General features: G+C 53.3%; 8 protein-coding genes across 8 annotated transcripts; 7 read left to right on the forward strand and 1 right to left on the reverse strand.

Moving 5' to 3' along the window:
• Window positions 1-434: 434 nt before the first annotated feature.
• On the reverse strand, window positions 435-3,242 carry A1O3_04120 (histidinol dehydrogenase; the record flags this gene model as incomplete). The annotated part of the gene is made up of 1 exon (XM_007734250.1): window positions 435-3,242. The coding sequence occupies one exon, from the start codon at window positions 3,240-3,242 to the stop codon at window positions 435-437; it is 2,808 nt and encodes a 935-aa protein (XP_007732440.1).
• A 1,905-nt stretch (window positions 3,243-5,147) lies between these two features.
• Window positions 5,148-6,285, forward strand: A1O3_04121 (uncharacterized protein; the record flags this gene model as incomplete). The annotated part of the gene is made up of 2 exons (XM_007734251.1): window positions 5,148-5,656; window positions 5,793-6,285. 2 exons carry the CDS (start codon window positions 5,148-5,150, stop codon window positions 6,283-6,285), a joined length of 1,002 nt encoding a protein of 333 aa, XP_007732441.1.
• A 331-nt stretch (window positions 6,286-6,616) lies between these two features.
• Window positions 6,617-8,733, forward strand: A1O3_04122 (uncharacterized protein; the record flags this gene model as incomplete). The annotated part of the gene is made up of 3 exons (XM_007734252.1): window positions 6,617-7,521; window positions 7,582-7,874; window positions 7,925-8,733. The coding sequence occupies 3 exons, from the start codon at window positions 6,617-6,619 to the stop codon at window positions 8,731-8,733; spliced, it is 2,007 nt and encodes a 668-aa protein (XP_007732442.1).
• An 874-nt stretch (window positions 8,734-9,607) lies between these two features.
• A1O3_04123 (uncharacterized protein) lies at window positions 9,608-11,657 on the forward strand (the record flags this gene model as incomplete). The annotated part of the gene is made up of 2 exons (XM_007734253.1): window positions 9,608-9,783; window positions 9,866-11,657. The coding sequence occupies 2 exons, from the start codon at window positions 9,608-9,610 to the stop codon at window positions 11,655-11,657; spliced, it is 1,968 nt and encodes a 655-aa protein (XP_007732443.1).
• A 479-nt stretch (window positions 11,658-12,136) lies between these two features.
• Window positions 12,137-13,357, forward strand: A1O3_04124 (uncharacterized protein; the record flags this gene model as incomplete). The annotated part of the gene is made up of 1 exon (XM_007734254.1): window positions 12,137-13,357. One exon carries the CDS (start codon window positions 12,137-12,139, stop codon window positions 13,355-13,357), a length of 1,221 nt encoding a protein of 406 aa, XP_007732444.1.
• Window positions 13,358-13,737: 380 nt separating this feature from the next.
• On the forward strand, window positions 13,738-15,942 carry A1O3_04125 (uncharacterized protein; the record flags this gene model as incomplete). The annotated part of the gene is made up of 3 exons (XM_007734255.1): window positions 13,738-13,919; window positions 13,987-15,019; window positions 15,070-15,942. 3 exons carry the CDS (start codon window positions 13,738-13,740, stop codon window positions 15,940-15,942), a joined length of 2,088 nt encoding a protein of 695 aa, XP_007732445.1.
• Window positions 15,943-16,040: 98 nt separating this feature from the next.
• A1O3_04126 (uncharacterized protein) lies at window positions 16,041-16,863 on the forward strand (the record flags this gene model as incomplete). The annotated part of the gene is made up of 2 exons (XM_007734256.1): window positions 16,041-16,397; window positions 16,456-16,863. 2 exons carry the CDS (start codon window positions 16,041-16,043, stop codon window positions 16,861-16,863), a joined length of 765 nt encoding a protein of 254 aa, XP_007732446.1.
• Window positions 16,864-17,255: 392 nt separating this feature from the next.
• A1O3_04127 (uncharacterized protein) lies at window positions 17,256-18,348 on the forward strand (the record flags this gene model as incomplete). The annotated part of the gene is made up of 2 exons (XM_007734257.1): window positions 17,256-17,910; window positions 17,960-18,348. The coding sequence occupies 2 exons, from the start codon at window positions 17,256-17,258 to the stop codon at window positions 18,346-18,348; spliced, it is 1,044 nt and encodes a 347-aa protein (XP_007732447.1).
• Between the last annotated feature and the right edge of the window lie 1,333 nt (window positions 18,349-19,681).

A 19,681-nucleotide genomic window follows, 5' to 3' on the forward strand; every position in this document is an offset into this window, starting at 1 on the left:
AATTCTTTCAGGCAGGTAATAATCTCAAATGTACCGAAATAATGACTCCCACCGCAGACCAAGGATGCTCCACTGGTACGGAGTTATCTGCGCCAGGGTTGGAACATGTTAAGGCGGCAAGATATTTATGCTTGGTGTGAGAGAGTAAATGATGCCGCTTTAATTGGTCATCCTGTCCATGTACGGAGTAGAGGTACCCATGAACACTGGTACAGTGACCGATACGAGTGATGGGCCAGAACAGGGCCTAGAAGGAAGATCTACCTGCCGGAACAACATCTTTGCCCTTGAAGTATCTCATTGAGGTCTACCGTGTTACGCCCAAATATAATATCAAGTTCTCCGGTTCAATATCGACATAGTCTGATCAGAGATCTGGATGGGGAAAGCATGCCCGCCACAGGTACAAAACATTTCCTAGCTCAGTGGGTAGTTCAAACAGCTTCAGGAGTCTCCTGGCCATTTTTCTCTCCATCTGAAACCGGCTTGGGGACTTGTGTCAGTGGCTCGGCATCTTGCTTTCCAGTGTCATCGTGTTTCGTTGCAGTCCTTTTCTCGACAAGGCCCAATTTTTCCATCCGAAGTTCCATAGCTCTTCTATGTGCATCAAGACCCTCACATCTTGCAAGCTCCATGACAGCATATCCGACCTGGCCTACGCCCTGCTCGGTAACCTCGCTGCTTGTGATGTTCTTCATGAAGCTGCCTAGATTGACTCCGCTGTACTGCCGCGCGTATCCGTACGTGGGCAAACTATGGTTCACACCAGCTGAATAGTCGCCTACAGACTCCGGCGTCCAGCCACCTATGAACACCGAGCCCGCGTTCTGAACGTCAGGTAGCGCAGATCGCGGGTCGGCAATCTGCAAGATGAGATGCTCAGGTGCATAGTAATTGGACCATTTCATGGCTTCCTTCAAGCTGTTGACAGAGATCGTGACACTGTGTTCGATCGCGCCTCTCACAATGTCCACCCGCGGCAGTTCATGCGCTTGCTTATGCACCTCGTCTTCAATGGCTTGGAGCTGTTTCTCGTCCAAGTCGATTGCAATCAAGACGACCTGGCTATCTGTGCCATGCTCAGCCTGACTGAGAAGATCACTGGCCACAAATGCAGGGTCGGCGGTCTTGTCGGCGATTACAAGCACTTCGGACGGCCCGGCGGGCATGTCGATGGAGACTGCAGCGGAAGTATCGTTGCTTACAATCATCTTTGCAGCGGTCACGAATTGATTTCCAGGACCGAGGATCTTGTCGACTTTCGTGATCGACTCGGTGCCATAAGCCATGGCTGCAATGGCTTGCGCGCCACCAGCTAGCACAATCGCTTCAGCCCCTACCTTGTGTGCGATGTATACGATTTCCGGGGTGATGGTGCCATCAGATCGCGGGGGTGAAGCGAGCACAATGTTCTTGCAGCCTGCAGCCATGGCGGGCACACCCAACATCAGCGCGGTAGAGGGTAACACCGCGGTTCCTCCGGGAATGTAAAGTCCGACTTTCTCAATCGGGCGGGAGAAGCGGGAACATGTAACACCGGGCATGGTCTCAACCACCAAAGGAGCTGAAGATTTTTGAGCGGAGTGAAATTGGAGAATGTTGTTGTAGGAAATGTTAATGGCTTTGATGGTCTCTTCTGGAAGTTGCATGAGAGATTGCGGAAAAGGTGCTTTTAGCACTGGGGAGCTGAGGCTGGTGGCATTTTCGAATTTGTGAGTATACTTCAAGACAGCAGAGTCGCCGTTGGCTCGAACATCAGCAATTATGGGGTGGACGAGGGACATGATCTTCTCGTTGGACTTTTGTGAGGGTCGCTGGAGGGCAGCCTTAAGGACGTCGTCAGAGAAAGCTTGCGTGGTCGAGTATCGCTTCAGCTCTATCCGGCCAGATGGTACTTTGCTGGCGAGGTCCGCGGGTGATTTAGGTATCGAAGCGGCTTCTTCTTGATGGCCATTGACACCGTTGATCTCAGCCTGACTGCGTTCCTTAAGTGGTTTGTCTTCCACATATTGAGGTTTGGCGTCACCCTTTCGTCTCTTAACCTTTAGACTTTTCAGATCAAGGTTCTTCTCAATATCCTCCAGAGTGACGTCTGCCGCAATGCATCGTGCAAGTGCAAAATAAAGGAGATCCGCGGCCTCTGATGCAATGTCTTCCTTTGTAGTTGCTTCACAAAGCTCATCTGCTTCCTCTTTGATCTTCGCGTTGAGAAGTTTAGGATCGTTGAATAGTCGAGCGGTATAGGAGCCCACCGGCGCGTCCACCTTGCGTTTTTGGAGGGTGCCTTGCAGTCTAGAGAGCCCGGAGGCCTTCCCCCAACACGACATGGTGCCCAAGTGACAGAATCCTCGGCCTTGCTGGTACACCCTGAATAACAGGCAATCTTTGTCGCAGTCAAACGCAATGTTAATGAGTTTCTGCGTATCCCCGCTTGACGCTCCTTTATGCCAAAGGCCTCTCTTCCGACTCTGATAGACGCCCGTACCGGACTTTAGAGCCTCTGCAATACTCTCCTTGCTGCTCCAAACCAGACCCAGGGCGACATCACGCTCATCCACCACCGTGGTGGCATAGAGACCGGTTTTCCTGTCAGGGATGGCGCCCGCAAGGACCAAATCCGCTGCGGGTATCAGCTTTTCGTGCCCCTCTCTGGACTGGTCAAATGTCAAGAGTTTGGAAGACACAATGAGCGCATTTCCAGGATACTCGTGAAGGAGATTTCTGCCTTCAACCTCGCTTGTGATTCTGACAAAGATGGTTTGATCATGGCTGGGAGGATAGTTTCCCAACTCTTTCAGAACCTCATCTACCTGCTCGTTTCCTTTGTCTCCATCGAATGCCCATGCCCTAGTCATCCATTCGGGGTAGGTCTCAAGGAACGATTTGAGCTTGGTAATGTCGGTCTTTGGGTTGACAAGAGAAATCGTGAGGACCAGGCGGTCTGGAGATATGGTGGGCTCCTGCGACAGGGCTTTCAGCTGTTCGGAGGTGACAAAGAGCTTAGAAGCGCCATTGTTGAGCAAGTCAATCACATTATCCCAGCTCCGCAGTTTTCGAACGTCGAAGTCGATGGCGAGTTTGGAGAAATTCTGGCGCAGAAAGGCGAGGTTTGACTCGAAGGTGTCGGGAGTGGCTTCGACCAGGCACTGACCCAGGTAAGCTACCTGTGGAAGCGCGAGACCTGTTGGCTCCGACCCCAGGATCTCCGCTGGATCGACAGATACAAGGAGTCCTGCACCCATTTCCAGATGTGTAGAAGGAAGCCTGTGCAAGAGAGGTGGAAAGGATGGGGGGTCTCGCCTCAAACTAAAATTGACTCAATGACTGCGACTGCGGGAAAAAGTTGGGATCGCTCGGACGATAAGGATAAGAGCGGCAGGGCAACTTAGCCGAGACGGGACACCATGCCGCCGTCGCCTGATATGGATCTGCGAGATGTTCATATTATCCAGTGATGATACTTCTACATATCTCTCTAGCTGCAACTCGCCCTCAAGTTTCACATGTCAGGGAGTCAGATGGAGTGGCATGAACTACGGACACCTAGCAGACATTTGAAAGGCCGGATGTGGACGGATCAATGATGGCTTGCGCCCCTCAACATCGATTGCTGTTGCTCCATCATGTCTGCTCGTTGAGGGCCTCTTTTCCCTCCACATGCCACTGTCCGACGGTCTCACTTGTCATGGCGACAGATTCATACACGCCGTAAGGGGCCAATCCCACCCCGAGTCTGGAAATCGTCCGATCATAGTTACATCCCTTTCATCCAACCCAGCGTCCCGCGTGCTGTCCGCTGATAGCCTGGATAAACGACAACGCGCCTTCAGGCTTTGGAACGATGCCCGAGGCCAAGACGTTTCGTTGGTACAGTTTCGTTATAGTGCCGGAAGGGACGCCGAACGAGCCATCAAGATTGGCCGCCATACGTATAAGATGTTGTACAATATATCCCGTCCGGATTTTTTCTGCGGCGGCAACCAGCGATCAATTTTCTTCTGTCGTAATGGTGATTCAGCCTCCAACTGCGGCCAGGGCGGGCCGATTAGCAGAAGCCACTGTCGATGACTCCCAGTCAGGACGAGCGTCTTGTGTCTCGGCGTATCAAATGGCCCCTTTGCCAGCAACGCCCCCTGCGTGATCCTCGAGTTTGACCATGATGTCTTCCTGCCTCGAACTCATACTGCTGTGTTTGTGGATGAAAACATGAACGCATACAACAGGCACGCCTGCAAGCTAGGGACTGGAAGTGGTCACGGACAACGTGCTGTTCTCGTGAGTCAGGCTGCGGTGAAATGTTGAAAAGATTGCACTTGCCCGTTGCAGTAGTCTTGTCAGTTCCTGCTCGATGATTTCGCGGACCGGTCCTTCGCTTCCGGCATACAATCGGCCAAAGGCTCACAAATGGCCCTGCCACATGCCGACTAGAAGATGAAAGATGGCCTCCGGTTCAACAAGGAACATGCTAACTGGGCCACAGCTTGGAAATACGAGCCACAAATGTCATCGTCGAAGATGTGAACAACCAGAACGAAGCCGGTGTGCATCCACCGAGCATATCAAGTTGAAGTACTCGAAATCTAATGTCTTCGGGGCCAACGCCCGCACATGATTGACCGTCGACGTGACTGCAATGTTAGACGCAGCTTCAACAGCGCCCGAGGGTGGGCCGTCGTCGTCGTCAGAAGGCTTTGCTTTGACAGAGATACAGGACATGTTTCGATGTCTACATCTCGAGCAGATTGGTCTTCCGGAGTCACACCGCTCCTTTGATACCGAACGGTTGTGCATGTCCGGATACTTGCAGACATCCGGCTTCTGACTCGCCCGGCCTAGGCCCCACACTCTCCCACACTCTCAGAAGACGGCACTCCGCACCTTCAACCCCACAACCTTGGGAGCCTCAAGCCGGTAATGCGTTTAGGGATTTACCACAAACAGCCCTAAAGCCGAAAGCCCTAAAGCCCCAAGGGCCAAGTCGCTGGGCTTCAGCCTCTGCCGGAATTAGCGGAATACCATGGAATTAAAACGACGTTGGTGGTGCTCGAGGTGGACGTGGACGGAGATGGAGATGAAAGCAGTGAATGCTGTTCTATCAAACTACCCGCGTAGAGCTGGTGAATAAGCAAAAGAAAGACATTGGTGATATGGCCACAGCACTGGCAGGCCTCTTCTCCCTCCGCTGGACCAACCCTCCCACGCTCCACCCGCTGCCTGACCACATCTCGCGCTCTTACGTCTCGACGCCCGGCGGACCACTTGAACTGCTCTACGCCTCACCGTCTCAGAAAAGTAATGCTGAGAATAAGAAGTACCCCGTCCTCTTCGTCCATGGGGGCTATGGACGAGCAACGGTTTGGCTGGAGTGGATGACGGTGCTCTCCCAGAAACACAACTTTCCCTGCTACGCCATCTCTCTACGTGGTCATGGCGCCAGCTACGACCCAGGCTACTTCTCCACGCTCTTCTCCACGACAACAGCTGCTATGATGGACGACCTTGTCGCCGCCATCCACGAGGTAGAGATTCGGGAGGGTCAGAAGTGTATCCTCGCTGGCCATAGCGCTGGAGGTGGTATGGTGCAAGGTGTGCTGGACCAAAACCTCGCCGTTGCCCGCGCTCTGGTGCTGGTCGCGGCGATTCCCAACTTTGGCTCGTACGTTTTCCCTTCTGTATCTCCATCTCTCTCTTCCTCTCTTTCTCTCCCTCTCTTCCTCTCTCCCTAATTCTAATCTCTACTCAATCACCCTTGACCTGTAGGGAAAGACTGACCTAATCCCAATAAACTCCAGGATGGGCATCTACTCGAACTGGTTCAGATTAGACCCGTGGTTCCTCGTGCGTTCTTGCTTCCACCTACAGCATCCACGCTCGCCACTCTCCCACCCGTCTCTCGTCCACCGCGCATTCTTCTCTGCCGAATGCCCTATGTCTGTGGCCGAGGATTTTTCCCACTGGATGCCCAAGTACGAGTCCGTGCGCTGGCCAGGCGGTATGGCGAGCCGCTTCGTAGACGTTCACCGCGTCCTCGCCAACATCCTTGGGGGTGGCGACGGAGGTAGGATCAAGGTCTTGATCATGGCAGGCGAGAAGGACAAGATGGTCTCGCTCGATCTCGTCACGCAGACGGCTGCTGAGTACCGGCAGGGCGTGAGCGAGTCAAAGGGGAGCGAAGATCGTGGCATCGAGATGACGATCACGCCTGGGGCGGGGCACCATCTACAGAACGACGTACAGCGCGACGAGGGCGCGGAGCAGTTGGCGGCGTTTTTAGAAAGGCTGTGAAAGGTCCTTCTTGACAAGATCTGTAGCTATGTTGGTAGGTATTGGTAGTAGGTGTAGGTAGTAGGTAGAGTTAGTAGTAGTTAGGTACCTACCTAGTTACAGTTGCGTGTCGGAGTGCGGAGAAACTAATTCGCCGAAGGCATCCGTCGACGTTTTCGTATTTCAAAACCTCCCTCCTGTTTACTTATACTACGATACACCTCAAGCGTTCCTCTGACAACATAATGAAACCCTGCTGGAAGAGATAGAGTAGGCATCAGGCATTTCCAACCAGTACCGACTACTCTTCATTGCATCAGACAACCACCTTACGACTGCCGCAAGCCACAGTATGGGCCCGGCGGAGGACCCGACCGTGCACAGCGATGCAAGCGAAGACAGCGACGAGGACACAACGCCATCAAGTGCCAAGAGAGCCAGATCGAGCCGAGCATGTGTAGCCTGCCGGCGAATGAAAACCCGGTGCGAGTTCGACGAGGCTCTAGGCAATGCGTGCAAGCTATGCATCAGGGCCCGACGGCAATGCGTCATGCAGTCTCTCCCTCGTCGAAGGAGGCCGAAAACCACTGACAGGGTGGCCGATCTCGAACGAAAGATTGACGCCCTTACTGCACTGTTGTCTAACAAGGAGTCAACAAAATCTACAGAAGCATCTCCCACGGCGGCAGACACCAGGAATGCTTCTCAGCACCAACTCTCTCCTTCGACTCAGGCACCCAGCGCGTTGGATACGCTCATCGCAGACGTCCTCAACCGCGGCATTCTCGATTGGAGCACCGCCTGCCTAGCCTTCGATCAATACAACCAGAAAATGTGTCATTTCTTCCCATTTATCGTGTTTCCGGCCACATCTACTGCAGACATAGTCAAACAACAGCAGCCACTCTTGTTCTTCGCCATTGTTACTGTGGCATTGCGGTTGACCCAGTCCAACATGGCCACCGAACTTATCGACATGCTCGCCAAAGATCTGTCCTTGCGTATCATGTATAATGGGGAAAGATCTCTTGAGCTGGTTCAGACCCTCCTCATGTACACTTTATACTACTCTAAGCCAAAATATGCTCGAGAGCTGAACTTCAATCAAATTGTGCACATCGCCAGCACGATGTCGCTCGATCTTGGTCTGGGGAGGCGATCTCACAAAGACTCTTCAGCGCAGACCCAGGACCTCAATCAGCTTGAGTCACTTGCGGGCAGAAGAGCTTGGTTGGGATGTTACTATCTGGCAACGAGGTATGCAACTTGCAATGCTTTCTTGAAAGACTAGGACTGATCCTTTGATCTTATGTGCAGTGCATCCATATCCCTTCGCCACCCGGCCTTCGTCCGCTGGTCTGTTTACATCGAGGAATGTTTGAATGTTCTTTCATCGGAGCCGCAGGCTCTGCCCAGCGATGCCTGGCTGTGCGACCTGATTCGTCTCCAACATATTGCTGAAGATGCATCTGTCGTGTTCGCTATGGATGATCCGGGCTCATTTGTCACACTCAACGATCCCCAAACCCGATACCAAGTTGGGAGTTTTCGCCAGCGGCTAGAACATTGGCATCGATACTGCGAAACAAGTCTACAACGTAAGATACTCTGTCCCGGTATTTACCGGTCGACTTCTCAGCTTGAGCTCACATCTGAACAGCGTACGTACGCCATACAGAAGCCATTGTAAGCCTCTACATCCACGAGTCAGCGCTCCATTCGGAGCATCATAATATAGATGACTTCCGCCTGCCCTTGACTGGAGCTGGAAGTGAAGCGGCGGTACAGGATATGACTTCCTCATGGGAGAATCTGCAGTTCCCAGCGGCAAGAATCGAATCACTCTTTGCCTGCCTCGCTGCTATCCATGCATGCTTTGACGCCATGCTCTCTATGGATCTTGCAACAGTCTGCGCTCTGCCCAACATGTTCTTCGTCCGCACAGGGTACGCAGCATGGGCGCTTCGAAAACTCTCCACCATATGTGAGAGCCAGGCACAAGCAAATGGGCAATTTAGCCTCGACACTAAGGACTTGAAATTTGAAGAGTACCTGAGCTCGTTTATTGAGTTGCTGGCCAAGGTACACGCAGAAACCGGCTCGCAAGTGGTACGGGCCTTTTATATTGTGATGACACAGATCAAAGCACACGCCGCTGCTGGTAAAGCGGGAGTGAACGAATTCCCTCCGAGATGCCCAGAGCGACCAGCTTCCTCCCATCTCAAGCCCGTGGACTCGGCAAGCCAGCAGTTAGATCCGACCATACCCGTTGATGCCGAGCCCGTCATCCTTCCCCCGCAGTCGCAGCTGGATGGTCGCACGCCCTATTTCCTCCAACAAGGTATGCCTTCTTGGGCACAAGGCGGTTTTGATGATTCAGTGATGTCGAGCCTTGAGGCTTTGCAGTGGCTTGACCAGGATTTCGTATTTGAAGACAACCCGATGTACGGACCCGGTGGTATTAATTAAGTGCATGAAGGCAGGGATTGTGATGGCAGATGAAAATCTACTGAGAACTCTTCGTTCACGCTGGCATACTCAACTCAATCATATACTGCTCTAACGAGACCAAGTCCGTTGTTTGCTTTACATATAACCTGCTCTGACACAGAAGCGCGGCCAAAGGTACGACATAGTGGGAAGGGTGCTGTCCCCTCCGACCCCTGGTTCAGAGAAGACGATCCAGGTGGTGCGTTGTGAACCGAACTGATCTGCTGTCCGCAGCAACTAGGCACCGGCTTTGTCACCGCATCCCAGCCACAGCAACGAGTCAGTGCTTCTGCGGCATGCTTAAACGAGACACTGACACCAACGATTTCCGGCAATGCGTCTTTGGACTGCTCTTGCTCTCTCGTTCCTTTTCCTGCTCGAATGGATCATCATCCCGGCACGTTACCAACCTTCCGACGACTCAATTGGACTATGAGTCGGGAGGCAGCATTCCGCGACTTAGCGTTGGGTTCTGTTGTTGCACAGGATTATCAGCCTCGGGATGCCCCAGAATCCCTCTTCGCTGTACAACACAGCTGGCTCCCCTTGCTCATGCTTAGGACCTTGCATTGGTCTATGCAGCCATGTCTCGAGCCTGCTAGTCTCAATGCAGGATCGGCTCGTCACTGCCTGGACTGAGATTGCAGCCCCTCTCGCTGCTTGTTCAACATGGTATAAACCGGGCGTCTTCCCGACGGACCCATGGCTTCGCAACCAGAAGTCAAACTGTCCAAACCCAGAAATCAGGAACAACTATCACCACCAGCTGTGAAGCTGCACGCCCTGTGAGAGCCCAGCTGTCGTCTCAGCTCTGGGCTACTAATATCTGATCAGCAAGGCTTGCACCATCAATATGCCATCCACCGGCCGATTTCATGCCTGGAGCCCACGCAACCCCCGACGTGCAGAGCTGGTCCAAGAAGACGTCTGGGCTGGACACCGAAGCGACATCACCCAGTGGTATTCCGCTGGCCTGACGAAGAAGGAGATTCTAGGGAAGTTATCGAGTGAGAAAAACTTCTACCCGTTGTAAGTAGCTACTCTCGCGGGTTTGCCCATGTTCAGGCCTTGTGTCGAAGTGGCTGACCAAGCATGGACGCCTACCACACAGGATGGGTCAGCTTGTTTCCTGTATGCGCTCCTGGGGCCTTGAGGCCTCTAGAGGACTCGGCCAAACGAGCGAAGGGGACTGGTCTATGGATGACATATTCGAACAAGCTGAGGACTACCCATCGAGTAAACCAACTGGAGGCTCCGTACCACAAACCACGTCGGTCTCTTCAACGCGGCTGCCATACGGCCCTCACAAATCCAAGAGTGCTCCCATCTTGAGCCTGATGAAGGTGGATGCGAACTCGGAAGTACCACGCGTCTTAGACAAGCTTTGCTTGCCGCGGTCACAGAGCACGGCACTGCTTGGGCCAAATACCAAGTCTCCTGCTGCTCTTTACGGGGCCTGGTTTGGTGCGCCATGTCCAATTAGAGCGGTCGACGCCTTCTTTGCATATTGCGGCAGCGCAGACGTATATCGCACACTGCCTCTTGGTCACGGTGACATTGGGGTCGATTACAATCAAGTGTGGAAGCTGTTGTCTTTTAGCGATTGCCTGGTGGCGGCAGGACTGTGTGACGATGCTTTCGACATTTATTATTCTTGCTTTCGAGGTACCATTATGTTCGACCCTGCGAGTGCTGACCAACACCATGTCTCATCGCTGAAACCGGACAGCTCTGCGTGGATCAAACAACGAATTGTGGCCCTCATCAAGCATGACAAAACGCTCCTGACCATTTTGATTTGTCTGGCAGGCTGCATACGAAGCTCCACGACATGTGTGCATGTCACCTGTTCTGGCAGGATACTCGCCGCATTGATCATGGCGTTACGAGAAGAAGGCGGTTGCCATCCCATATTTCTCCAGCTTCTCCTTCATTACCATTCGGAGCTGAAAAGATTTCCCGACGAGGTCGCAGCGTGGTCGCTTGCAAGTGTTGACAGCGCCCCTCCCTGCCCCGCGGCTATGAGCAATGTCTTGACCGAATTCCCGCCTTCAGTCAGGGACCGGGAAGCTTTGTTCTTCCTTGCCAAAGAGCAGCCCGATCTCGATTTTCCTGCCGACAACCTCCTGATCGGGATAGGCTGCGTGGACATCGAACCCTGCAAAGTCGCCAGGCAATTCGTGGCAAGTGCGTTTATCAGAAACAGGACGGCGGAGATGATTGAGTGGTGTGCTGGTGTCCTCTTGAAGCGCCAGCGGTGGGTTGACAGGGAGATTTTGCATTTTCGGCGAGGACTGTGGATCGACAACAGTCCTGTACGTGTAGTGGAACAAGTCATCTTCTGGTGCCTGATGGCCGAGAGAATGTCAGCAACCGGAGACCAAGCAATGACCGATGCGCGCTTCGCTTCGTCGCAACAATCCGTGTTTGGCCTACATATTCCAGAGGCAATCGATGCTCTCCTCGAGCTGGTTCTGGTGCAAGAAGACGTTGCGGAATGCTTTGACGTCGTGCCCACCTCCGGCCATACAGCGTTCAGTCCGGCTCGATGGACCAACGAACGACTTTTGAAACTGACATGCGCTGATGGCGTCTCCCGGTTCGCCAGGCACTATTACCGACGCATCACTTCCATCTGCAACATGTGGCCATCTGTGGCCGACACGGGTGCGAAGCAACTGGGAATTGAATATGCGCAGACTCTGGTCGGCTCTGGATATTTCACCCAGGAGTCCCCGACTGCGACTGCGAGGAATCCCGATTTTCAAGAAGGAAGCACTTGGTCCTTGGGTGCCGCTCGGTATAGAATGAAGAAGCCGGATCTCTGTCGTCAAGATGGTCCAGACGTGGAGAGATCGTTTATTCTAGACCTCCACACTTCGACTTTTGAATTGCCCGCATGAAGATTAAATCCGACCTTCTCAAAATCTCTCATTGGCCTGAATGGAGTGGCTGATCGAAGGCGGATCAACATGGCCGGAAAAGCACGGATCTGTCGGATCGACCTGGTCAAACCACAACTGCTGTGACTCCACGTTCGCACATGCCTTGCCTCGATATATGAAACCCCGAAGTCTGATTTGCCGAAGCTATCATCACATTGGTCTAAAGCGCAACACTCTATCCGTATATGCGGAGCACAGAGTAATCAAAGGTCGGCACCTACTTAGCGTGTACGAGGCTGTACTGTTGTATCCTGTCTGGCAGATGTCATGGTGTCATTTTGTACAACACTGGGGGCTCAGGCTCCGTACGATTTACGCATGTGTATTTAACTACGGTTCTTAACCTCCCTTCTGACATTGCTCAATTCTGGAAACCGAAACACTACCCCGTACTCAGCCATTCACTCTCAGCGGTCAACCAGCGAGAAAGCAGCATCATGATCCGACTCAGCTCCGACGACAGCGTCCATTTTGAGCTCCTTCGCATCCTGGGCCTCTCCCGATACTTCGGCGCCGATGTAGGCGAAGTCCTCCAAGCGGCGGCCCAGATCCAGGCAGAAGATCTCACAAGCGTCTGCCGCGTATTCCACAAGCTGGCCACTCGAGTCAATGGCCAGGCGGAGCAGATTGACGCCTCCAAGTACCCCGTCTCCGCGCGTGACGCGTATTTCCGAGCCGCGACATACTTTCGCTCGGCCGATATCTATTTGCATACCAGTAACGACGCTTCGGACCCGCTGAGTGATGAACTGTGGGAAAAGCAGCGCCTGGCCTTTGACAAGGCCATCGCCCTCCTTCCAATCCCCGGGGAGAGACTTCTCCTCAAGGCCGACGGCTTCGATGTGGCCGCCATCTATTATCGGTCTACAGTCGGGGATCGCTCGACTCCGAAGCCGGCGCTCATCATAGGGCCTGGGTATGATGGCTCCCACGAAGAGATGCTCCATGCTATTGGTTTCGCGGCGTTGGAGAGGGGATACAACGTCCTCACCTACGAGGGCCCCGGCCAGCCGACAGTCCGACGCGACCAAGGCTTAGGCTTCATCGTCGAGTGGGAACGGGTTGTCACCCCCGTCGTAGACTATCTGTACCGTCAGCCGGATGTGGACAGTTCGCGAATCGGCTTGATCGGCGTCTCAATGGGCGGGTGGCTCGCCGTTCGAGCCGCGGCCTTCGAACACCGCCTCGCGGCTGCCATGGCGATTGACGGCGTGTACGACTTCTATCAAGCCGCCGCCTCGCACTTTCCGCCCCCAGTGCGGGCTCTCCTGGACTCTGGAGATTTTCAAGCACTGGACTCGCACCTGGGAGAGTTCTTGGCCAGTGGGATGGCCCCCACCGCGGTGAGCTGGGGAATTGGTCAGGGTCTATGGAGCTTCAATGTCGCTTCTCCCGGAGAGTTGGTAGCCAAGATGAAGGGCATGACCCTCAAGGGGATCGAAGATAAGGTACAATGTCCCGTCTGGGTCGGCGAGGCCAGCGAAGACCAATTCACAAAGGGCCAGCCGGAACAGGTCAGAGACGCGCTGGGAGACAAGGCGACATATGTCAGGCTGACGGCCGAGGATGCCGCGGGGTACCATTGTCATGAGGGTGCGGCGGTGTTGATGAACCAGCGGGTGTTGGACTGGTTTGGAGACATCATCTCGAAAAGATGAGAGTCTGTGAGGAGTCTGTGAGTCTGGAGCAGAGTGACGGGTTTGGGTTTGGGTCTCAACCCGTCATCACCTGACCTCCGCCTGCGCCTGCGGCTGCCGGTCAGTAAGTAGGTAGTGAGTCGAAAGTGAGGTGAGGCCAAAGATAGCATCCGATGGACACCGCCACCTTTTTGGCTACCACCAGTAGTGAAGACAAGGCGCGTTTCACCAAGCGAACTCCCGCGACGCCTCGTTTCTCCTTCTATCCCGCCCCCGCCTTGGCATGAAGACACACAAAAAGGAAAGGAGAGAATCTTGTCGCTGCCCAACTCGAGAGCACGGGTCACAGAGTGCCGAGGACAAGGAAGATTCAACCATTCCCGCTCCACCTGTTCAGCACCATGTCGTCAGACACAGGTAGCGAGTTGTCGGATGAGGACGGCATGATCGACCAGGATTCCCTTTGGAGAGACGAAAACGAAGACGAACTTGTGAGGAGGCGCACTCAAAATCTAGGCTTGACCAAGAACTACTGTCGCAGTTGGTGTCGTGCTGATGCTTTTCGAGAATTCTACCAGAACTGGTGAGTATTTGGCCACAGCTACATGCCTAACGGGATCCAATAGTGATAGTCCACTGACCGTGCTCAGGCGGGATGCTCTTGTTTCCACCTTCAACCTCGATCCCCGTGCGTTCAAGCCTGTACTGAAAGAGACTCCTGGCCGTATTGCCATCACCGTCCACTCCGACGTCCAGGCGGGAGATAGGATGGCGAGTAACAAGCTTCTGGGCTACATACTGTTCACGAAAAAGACAGGAGTACTGGAGATGACGAACTTCAAGGCTCGGCTGGTTCCGTCAATGCTGAACTTGGGGGGCACTGACAAGGGAGACAACGACAACCTTGCTGGCTGCCATGGCGAGGGCTTCAAGCTTGCAGCTCTTGTCATGTGTCGAAACGGCCATTCTGTCGGATACACCACAAACTCACAGTACTGGAAGTTTCGCTTTCAGGGCACTGGGCCTTCCCCTACTCTCCGCTGTCAGATGTCTCCGGCCAAACCTGAATCGGTGGCGAGGAAGAGAGCCGACTATATGCAGAAAGAACGATCCAGTTCCTTTCGACGGGGCTTCACGTCTAATCTCTGGCAGGACGTTAGGGTAAGAATCGGAACGGCCAAGGGCGAGGAAGGACGGCAGATTTCCCTCCCGGAGTTTCGTGCCTGGCTTGAAGTTGTATTGGAAATAGACAGTCCCAATGCTGCCCAGATTGTCCAGACAGGCCATGGAGATCTCATTGTTGACGAACGGTTCTCAGGCCGCATCTACCTCAAGGGCCTGCGAGTGTCCGGTCACAGTCTCGACGGGCGAAACTACGAATTCGGCTACAACTATATTCGTGGAGAAATTAACCGGGATCGGGATTTACTCACGAGCCGGAATGAAGAGGCGTTGATGCTCGCACGAATTTGGGAGGAAGCGATCGATGAAAAGGGCGACGCCTTCGCTGATCGCTATATCTCGCTGTTCCAGGACAAGGAAAAGGCGCCTGACATCTGCCTCGCCGATGACTTTGCATTTCGGCATACAGTGCGGACCATGTGGGCGCGTCTGAGATCTCTCCACCCAGATACGTTCTTTTATTCCGAGTCGAAGAGTCAGGAATCAAACATGACTACAGATGTGACTCCTCCACTCCCCCCTTTTAGTCACCCCCACTGACGCTGCAGCAGTGTGATATCATCACAAAGGATTTTAAGAAGACACCTATGATGCTCAACAAAGGCTTCTGGAAACTACTCGCGAAGCACGCTCTGGTGCGGTCGCCATATAAAGAACGTGCCCATCGCTTCTCCGCTTCCACACCGATCCCGGTGCCCGGTGATATTTTCGCTGTCAACGTTGCACGGGGGTTGCAGGGGTCATTTCAGCTGAACCCAAAGCTGCAGAACATCCGGATTGAATTCGTCCAGGCCGGAGAAACCGAGATTGACTTGATGTACACCGCCAACGAAAATCGGCTGCGAATTCACGAGAAATGGCTCGATTTCGAGCGCGTACACGCAACCAGCGAATGTGAATACTATCAACTCACACACGATCACTCAGTTGAGCGGCCTGTCTTTATATGTGACCATGTTGTGTTGGACCTGCTCGAGATTGCACTGGAAGAAATCCGCGGGCCCCTGGGAATGAGCCAGGGAGAGTGTGTAGCGCTTCGGAGCAAGGCTGATAAACGGGTTCGACAGATGCCGAGACTAGTGAACATCTCGGCCTCGGACGCAGGAGACGAGCTTTGTGTCTCCTGGGTTGACAGCGAGAACACTGTCCTCTCTGAGATGTTCAATGCAGACATCATGTACCAAGTTGAACTACATAGCATGACAACTTGCTCAGAGAAGTGTCGCGATATTGTGGACCGTCAAGGTAAAGACCCCTTTGATATGCCGATTCAATGTGCTAAGATGACGCTGATGCAGGTGAGGTACCAGATGGCAGCCAAGTCTGTCCCTGTCCGCGCCAGAGAGTGCCCCGGTCAATGTCCAGAGCAAGCTTCGGCAACCTCCTGTGCACGGAGTCTTACTTCCCAATGGTGTCGCGAGTAGGTGCTTGTTCGTTCTTCGGGCACCCGCCTGAACCAGTCTCGCCACTGGATGCTGCTACCAGCGCGCCACCATTGCCTTGTTCCAAAAGCCCTCCAATTATGGTCTCAACGGCAGTGTACAATACGGCCAGCGGATCGGACAGTGACACCCTCATGTGTCAGGGCAGCGACTCTGGCTCAGTCAGCGAGGAACCGGGCGTCTTTTTAGGTGCCGAAGCTGGCACGGCCGCCTTTCCCAGCCCACGAACCAGCAGCACGACGCACAGAAGTGGGCAAATGTATCGCCGACAAGAATCCTCCCCAACCTCCTGTGCAAAGTTCTTGCCCCAAGGGGTGATTGAAGCACGCTCCCGCCAACGGCTCCAGCGGGATGAGGAAAGCTGGCGAAATTGGCATGACGAGAAGCTTCCTCACATCTTTTCGCAACTCATGCCATATCGGCAGGTGACATCGACGGTATGCAGAAAGGAGCCAGCAGTGAGGAACGCATCAACTGACAGACTGCCTTTGACAGGAAATGGAAACCACTCGCTCAAGCTCCGAATGGGAGCCTCTAAACTCAACGTTCGTGGACGAATACGCCCATGTCATCATCAACGACACAGAGAGATCTGAGTACGTTCTTTTCGTGCATGACTTTGGCTTGAACAGTGAAGAATCCGAAGGAGGCAGACGGTACGTACTCGTGACTAAGTATTCGCTCCTCTTCCGAACCTATCCATTTGAGGGTCTCAAGGGTTCAGAGAAAGAATTGGTTCTGCACTTCCGAAGCTTTGAAAACATGGCCAAGCGACAGGATGCCGAGTGGCTGCCGCTGGACGTGATTTTAGCTGCCAGCTGGCTAGAAGTCGACCACGTTGTCGAGGTTCCTGAAGGTGAGAGAATGCCCCTCAGAAATGCCATTCCTCCCCCTCGATACTGAACGTGAACGCGTGGACAAAAGATATCCAAGGACACTTCTGCCGCTTTGCAATTCGCTCTGCCGTCACCGCGACCGAGGACATGGCCTGCATAACGCCTGTGGCATCCCATCTTCTGTCAACCAAGCAGCGGTGGCGCCGGCCCAAGTTCGCCAGCTCATTTAGGCCGCTGGTCCTCGAGCTGAGTCCAGGAGTGCTCGGGCCTTCGGAAGGATTTGCCCAGGCAGGGTTCCCGATCTGCACTGCGCTCGGCTTTGACGAGTCTCGCCATCTGACGTGGAAGGTACGTATATGTAGAAAGCGGTGTGTACAATTGCGGAACGCTGATCGGTCGGGTCGGGTCCAGATGCGCCATCATTCAAGTTTGGTGTACGACGGTTCAACGGCCGAAGTCATGGACGACTTTGACGACATCAATTTCCGACTCCAGCGGCTCCAAATCGCCAGACAGGAGCTGCCACAGGTGGTCCTCTTGGCCAGCGGGAACCGTTGCTTCAGACTGTCGGAGGACAATCAAAAGATGGCATCTCTCGACGAGTTTCTGAAACCCCTACAGGCTCTAAACGAGGCTACTCAGCATCTAGGCGGGGATTTCATCGTGGCCTTGTTAGCCCCGGCTATGCTGCATGTTTCAACTATCGACAGACTATCATCTAGCATCCTCAATCTCCTGGAGAAACGGATGTCGGTCCATGTTCGACTCACCCCGCTCAAGGAGCATGGTCTTCCGCAAGATAGGAAAATCCTGACCATGATAGCATCCCCGTACTGCACCGAGTTGCCTTGGAATGCTGATAATATTGAACTGGCGGCGGGCAATACCAGATCGACCGTGGAGGATGCCATTGGCGACTTGGGCTTCCCAAACCCCCGTGTACCCAGCCACACAAGGAGCGGCTTTGTCTGCAGGAGTCCTAGCCAGATGGGCGACAACCGAGTCTATAATCATTACACAGGCCAAGTATTGGAAGCTGGTCAAGAACCGATCGTGGTGGAGGCAGACACGATACTCGACGGATTCGACGAATGCAAACCATGGATTCACTCTGGTAAGTGCCTGGCCTGACCCCAGTTGTGACGACCCTTTCCTAGGTCTAGGGTCTTGGATCTTGGGTCTTGGAGTTTGGATTTTGGATTTTCCGCTGACCATTGCTGCTTCTTACAAAGTTCGCCGCGATCGTCTTACTGTCCGTGAGCTCGCCCGCATCCAAGGATTTCCCGACAACTTTATCTTCTACGGCTCCATGGCCGATCAGTACGACGATATCTGGCGAGCTGTGCCTCCGACCGTGACCAAGACTGTTGCGCAGCTGGTTTGGCAGCTGATTGAGGGACGGGGGCCAGTTAAGACGGAACGACTGAATCGCCGGTCTCATCCTCGGTCTCATCATTGTCCTCCCTCTTCATCTACGCCCCTGTCTACGTCTGCATCTACATCGACCCGAGGGTACAAGAGACCGAGAGTGGACAGTGCGGACGAAGATTGAGGGAATGTTTGGACTTGCCGGCACCAGGACGAAGAGGACGAAGAGGACGAACATGACGAACAGGACCAACATGAACGAGGACCAACATGAACGAGGACCAACATGAACGAGGACCAACAGATATGAATGATGACTAACAAACACCAACCGAGTGATTGCACGGTAGAGAGTAGAGATCAAAGTTTGACTTGGAATGGGAAATGAGAAATGATGAGAGGAGGCATAGGACCTACCCTACTGTAGGATACTGAGGACATTGCCATGGTCTTGCAAAGCTTGACTTGGAATGGGAAATAAGAAATGATGAGAGGAGGTATAGTACCTGCCCTACTGTAGTATACTGAGGAATTGGCCATGGTCTTGCAGCGAAGTAAGCTTCTGGTAGTGGTGGTGGTAGTGGTGGTGGTAGTGGTGGTGGTAGTGGTGCTGATACTGGTGCTGATACTGGTGCTGGTGCTGGAGAAGCAAGAATAGCTACCTCAGCAGGGAGGACTGTTCAGTACAGTACAGTACATACTGACACTGACACTGCAATGTCTAATATGACTCGCCGGGACAATATTGGTGCTCAACACGCAGACGTAGACGCAGACGAAGACGCAGACCAGGGGATTGGGAAGATAACGTGACATGTCGTGACATAGCCTGGATCTGGATGAATCAAGAAGATATTGATTGCCAAATAGGGATTGAGTGCTAAGGTGTAGAATGAGCAAGTAGATATTGAGTGCTAAGGTGTAGAGTGAGCTGAAGGAGAGATTGGTAATAATAGTGTCTGGTGTCTGGTGTCTAATTTCTGGTGTCTGGTGTCTAATTTCTGGTGTCTGGTGTCTAATGTCTGGTGTGTGGTATTTGAGGAACTAACTACCTTAGGTACCTAAGACTAGGAATTACTACGTAGTAGTGTGTGTAGTGTAGTGTAGTGTAGTGTTGTGAATTGTGGTGGTATGGTACGTACGTAGATAAGCTACCTTCTAAAGGGAATACTGGTAAAGTGTCGTTTGTACCTCTGTACCTCTATACTTCTCTCTACCTCTCTCTGAATCTTAGAGATACTCTCTACGGAGGAGGAGGAGGAGGAGGAGGACAGCAAAGAGCAAATATACCCGTGAACGACCCATTTGTCAACGATGCTCCGATAGACATTTACAGTGTATCCGTATCTACAACCGGAAGCGTGGGCGAAGTCGGGGGCATCGATCTCTTCCGTAAGTGTAGGCGTAGGCGTAGGTGTAGGTGGAATAAGAGCAGGAATAAGAGCAGGAATAAGAGCAGAATAAGAGCAGGAATAAGAGCAGGAATAAGAGCAGGAATAAGAGCAGGAATAAGAGCA

The sequence above is a fragment of the Capronia epimyces genome, assembly GCF_000585565.1.
Source record: "Capronia epimyces CBS 606.96 chromosome Unknown aczIQ-supercont1.3, whole genome shotgun sequence".
Lineage (NCBI taxonomy): Eukaryota > Fungi > Ascomycota > Eurotiomycetes > Chaetothyriales > Herpotrichiellaceae > Capronia > Capronia epimyces.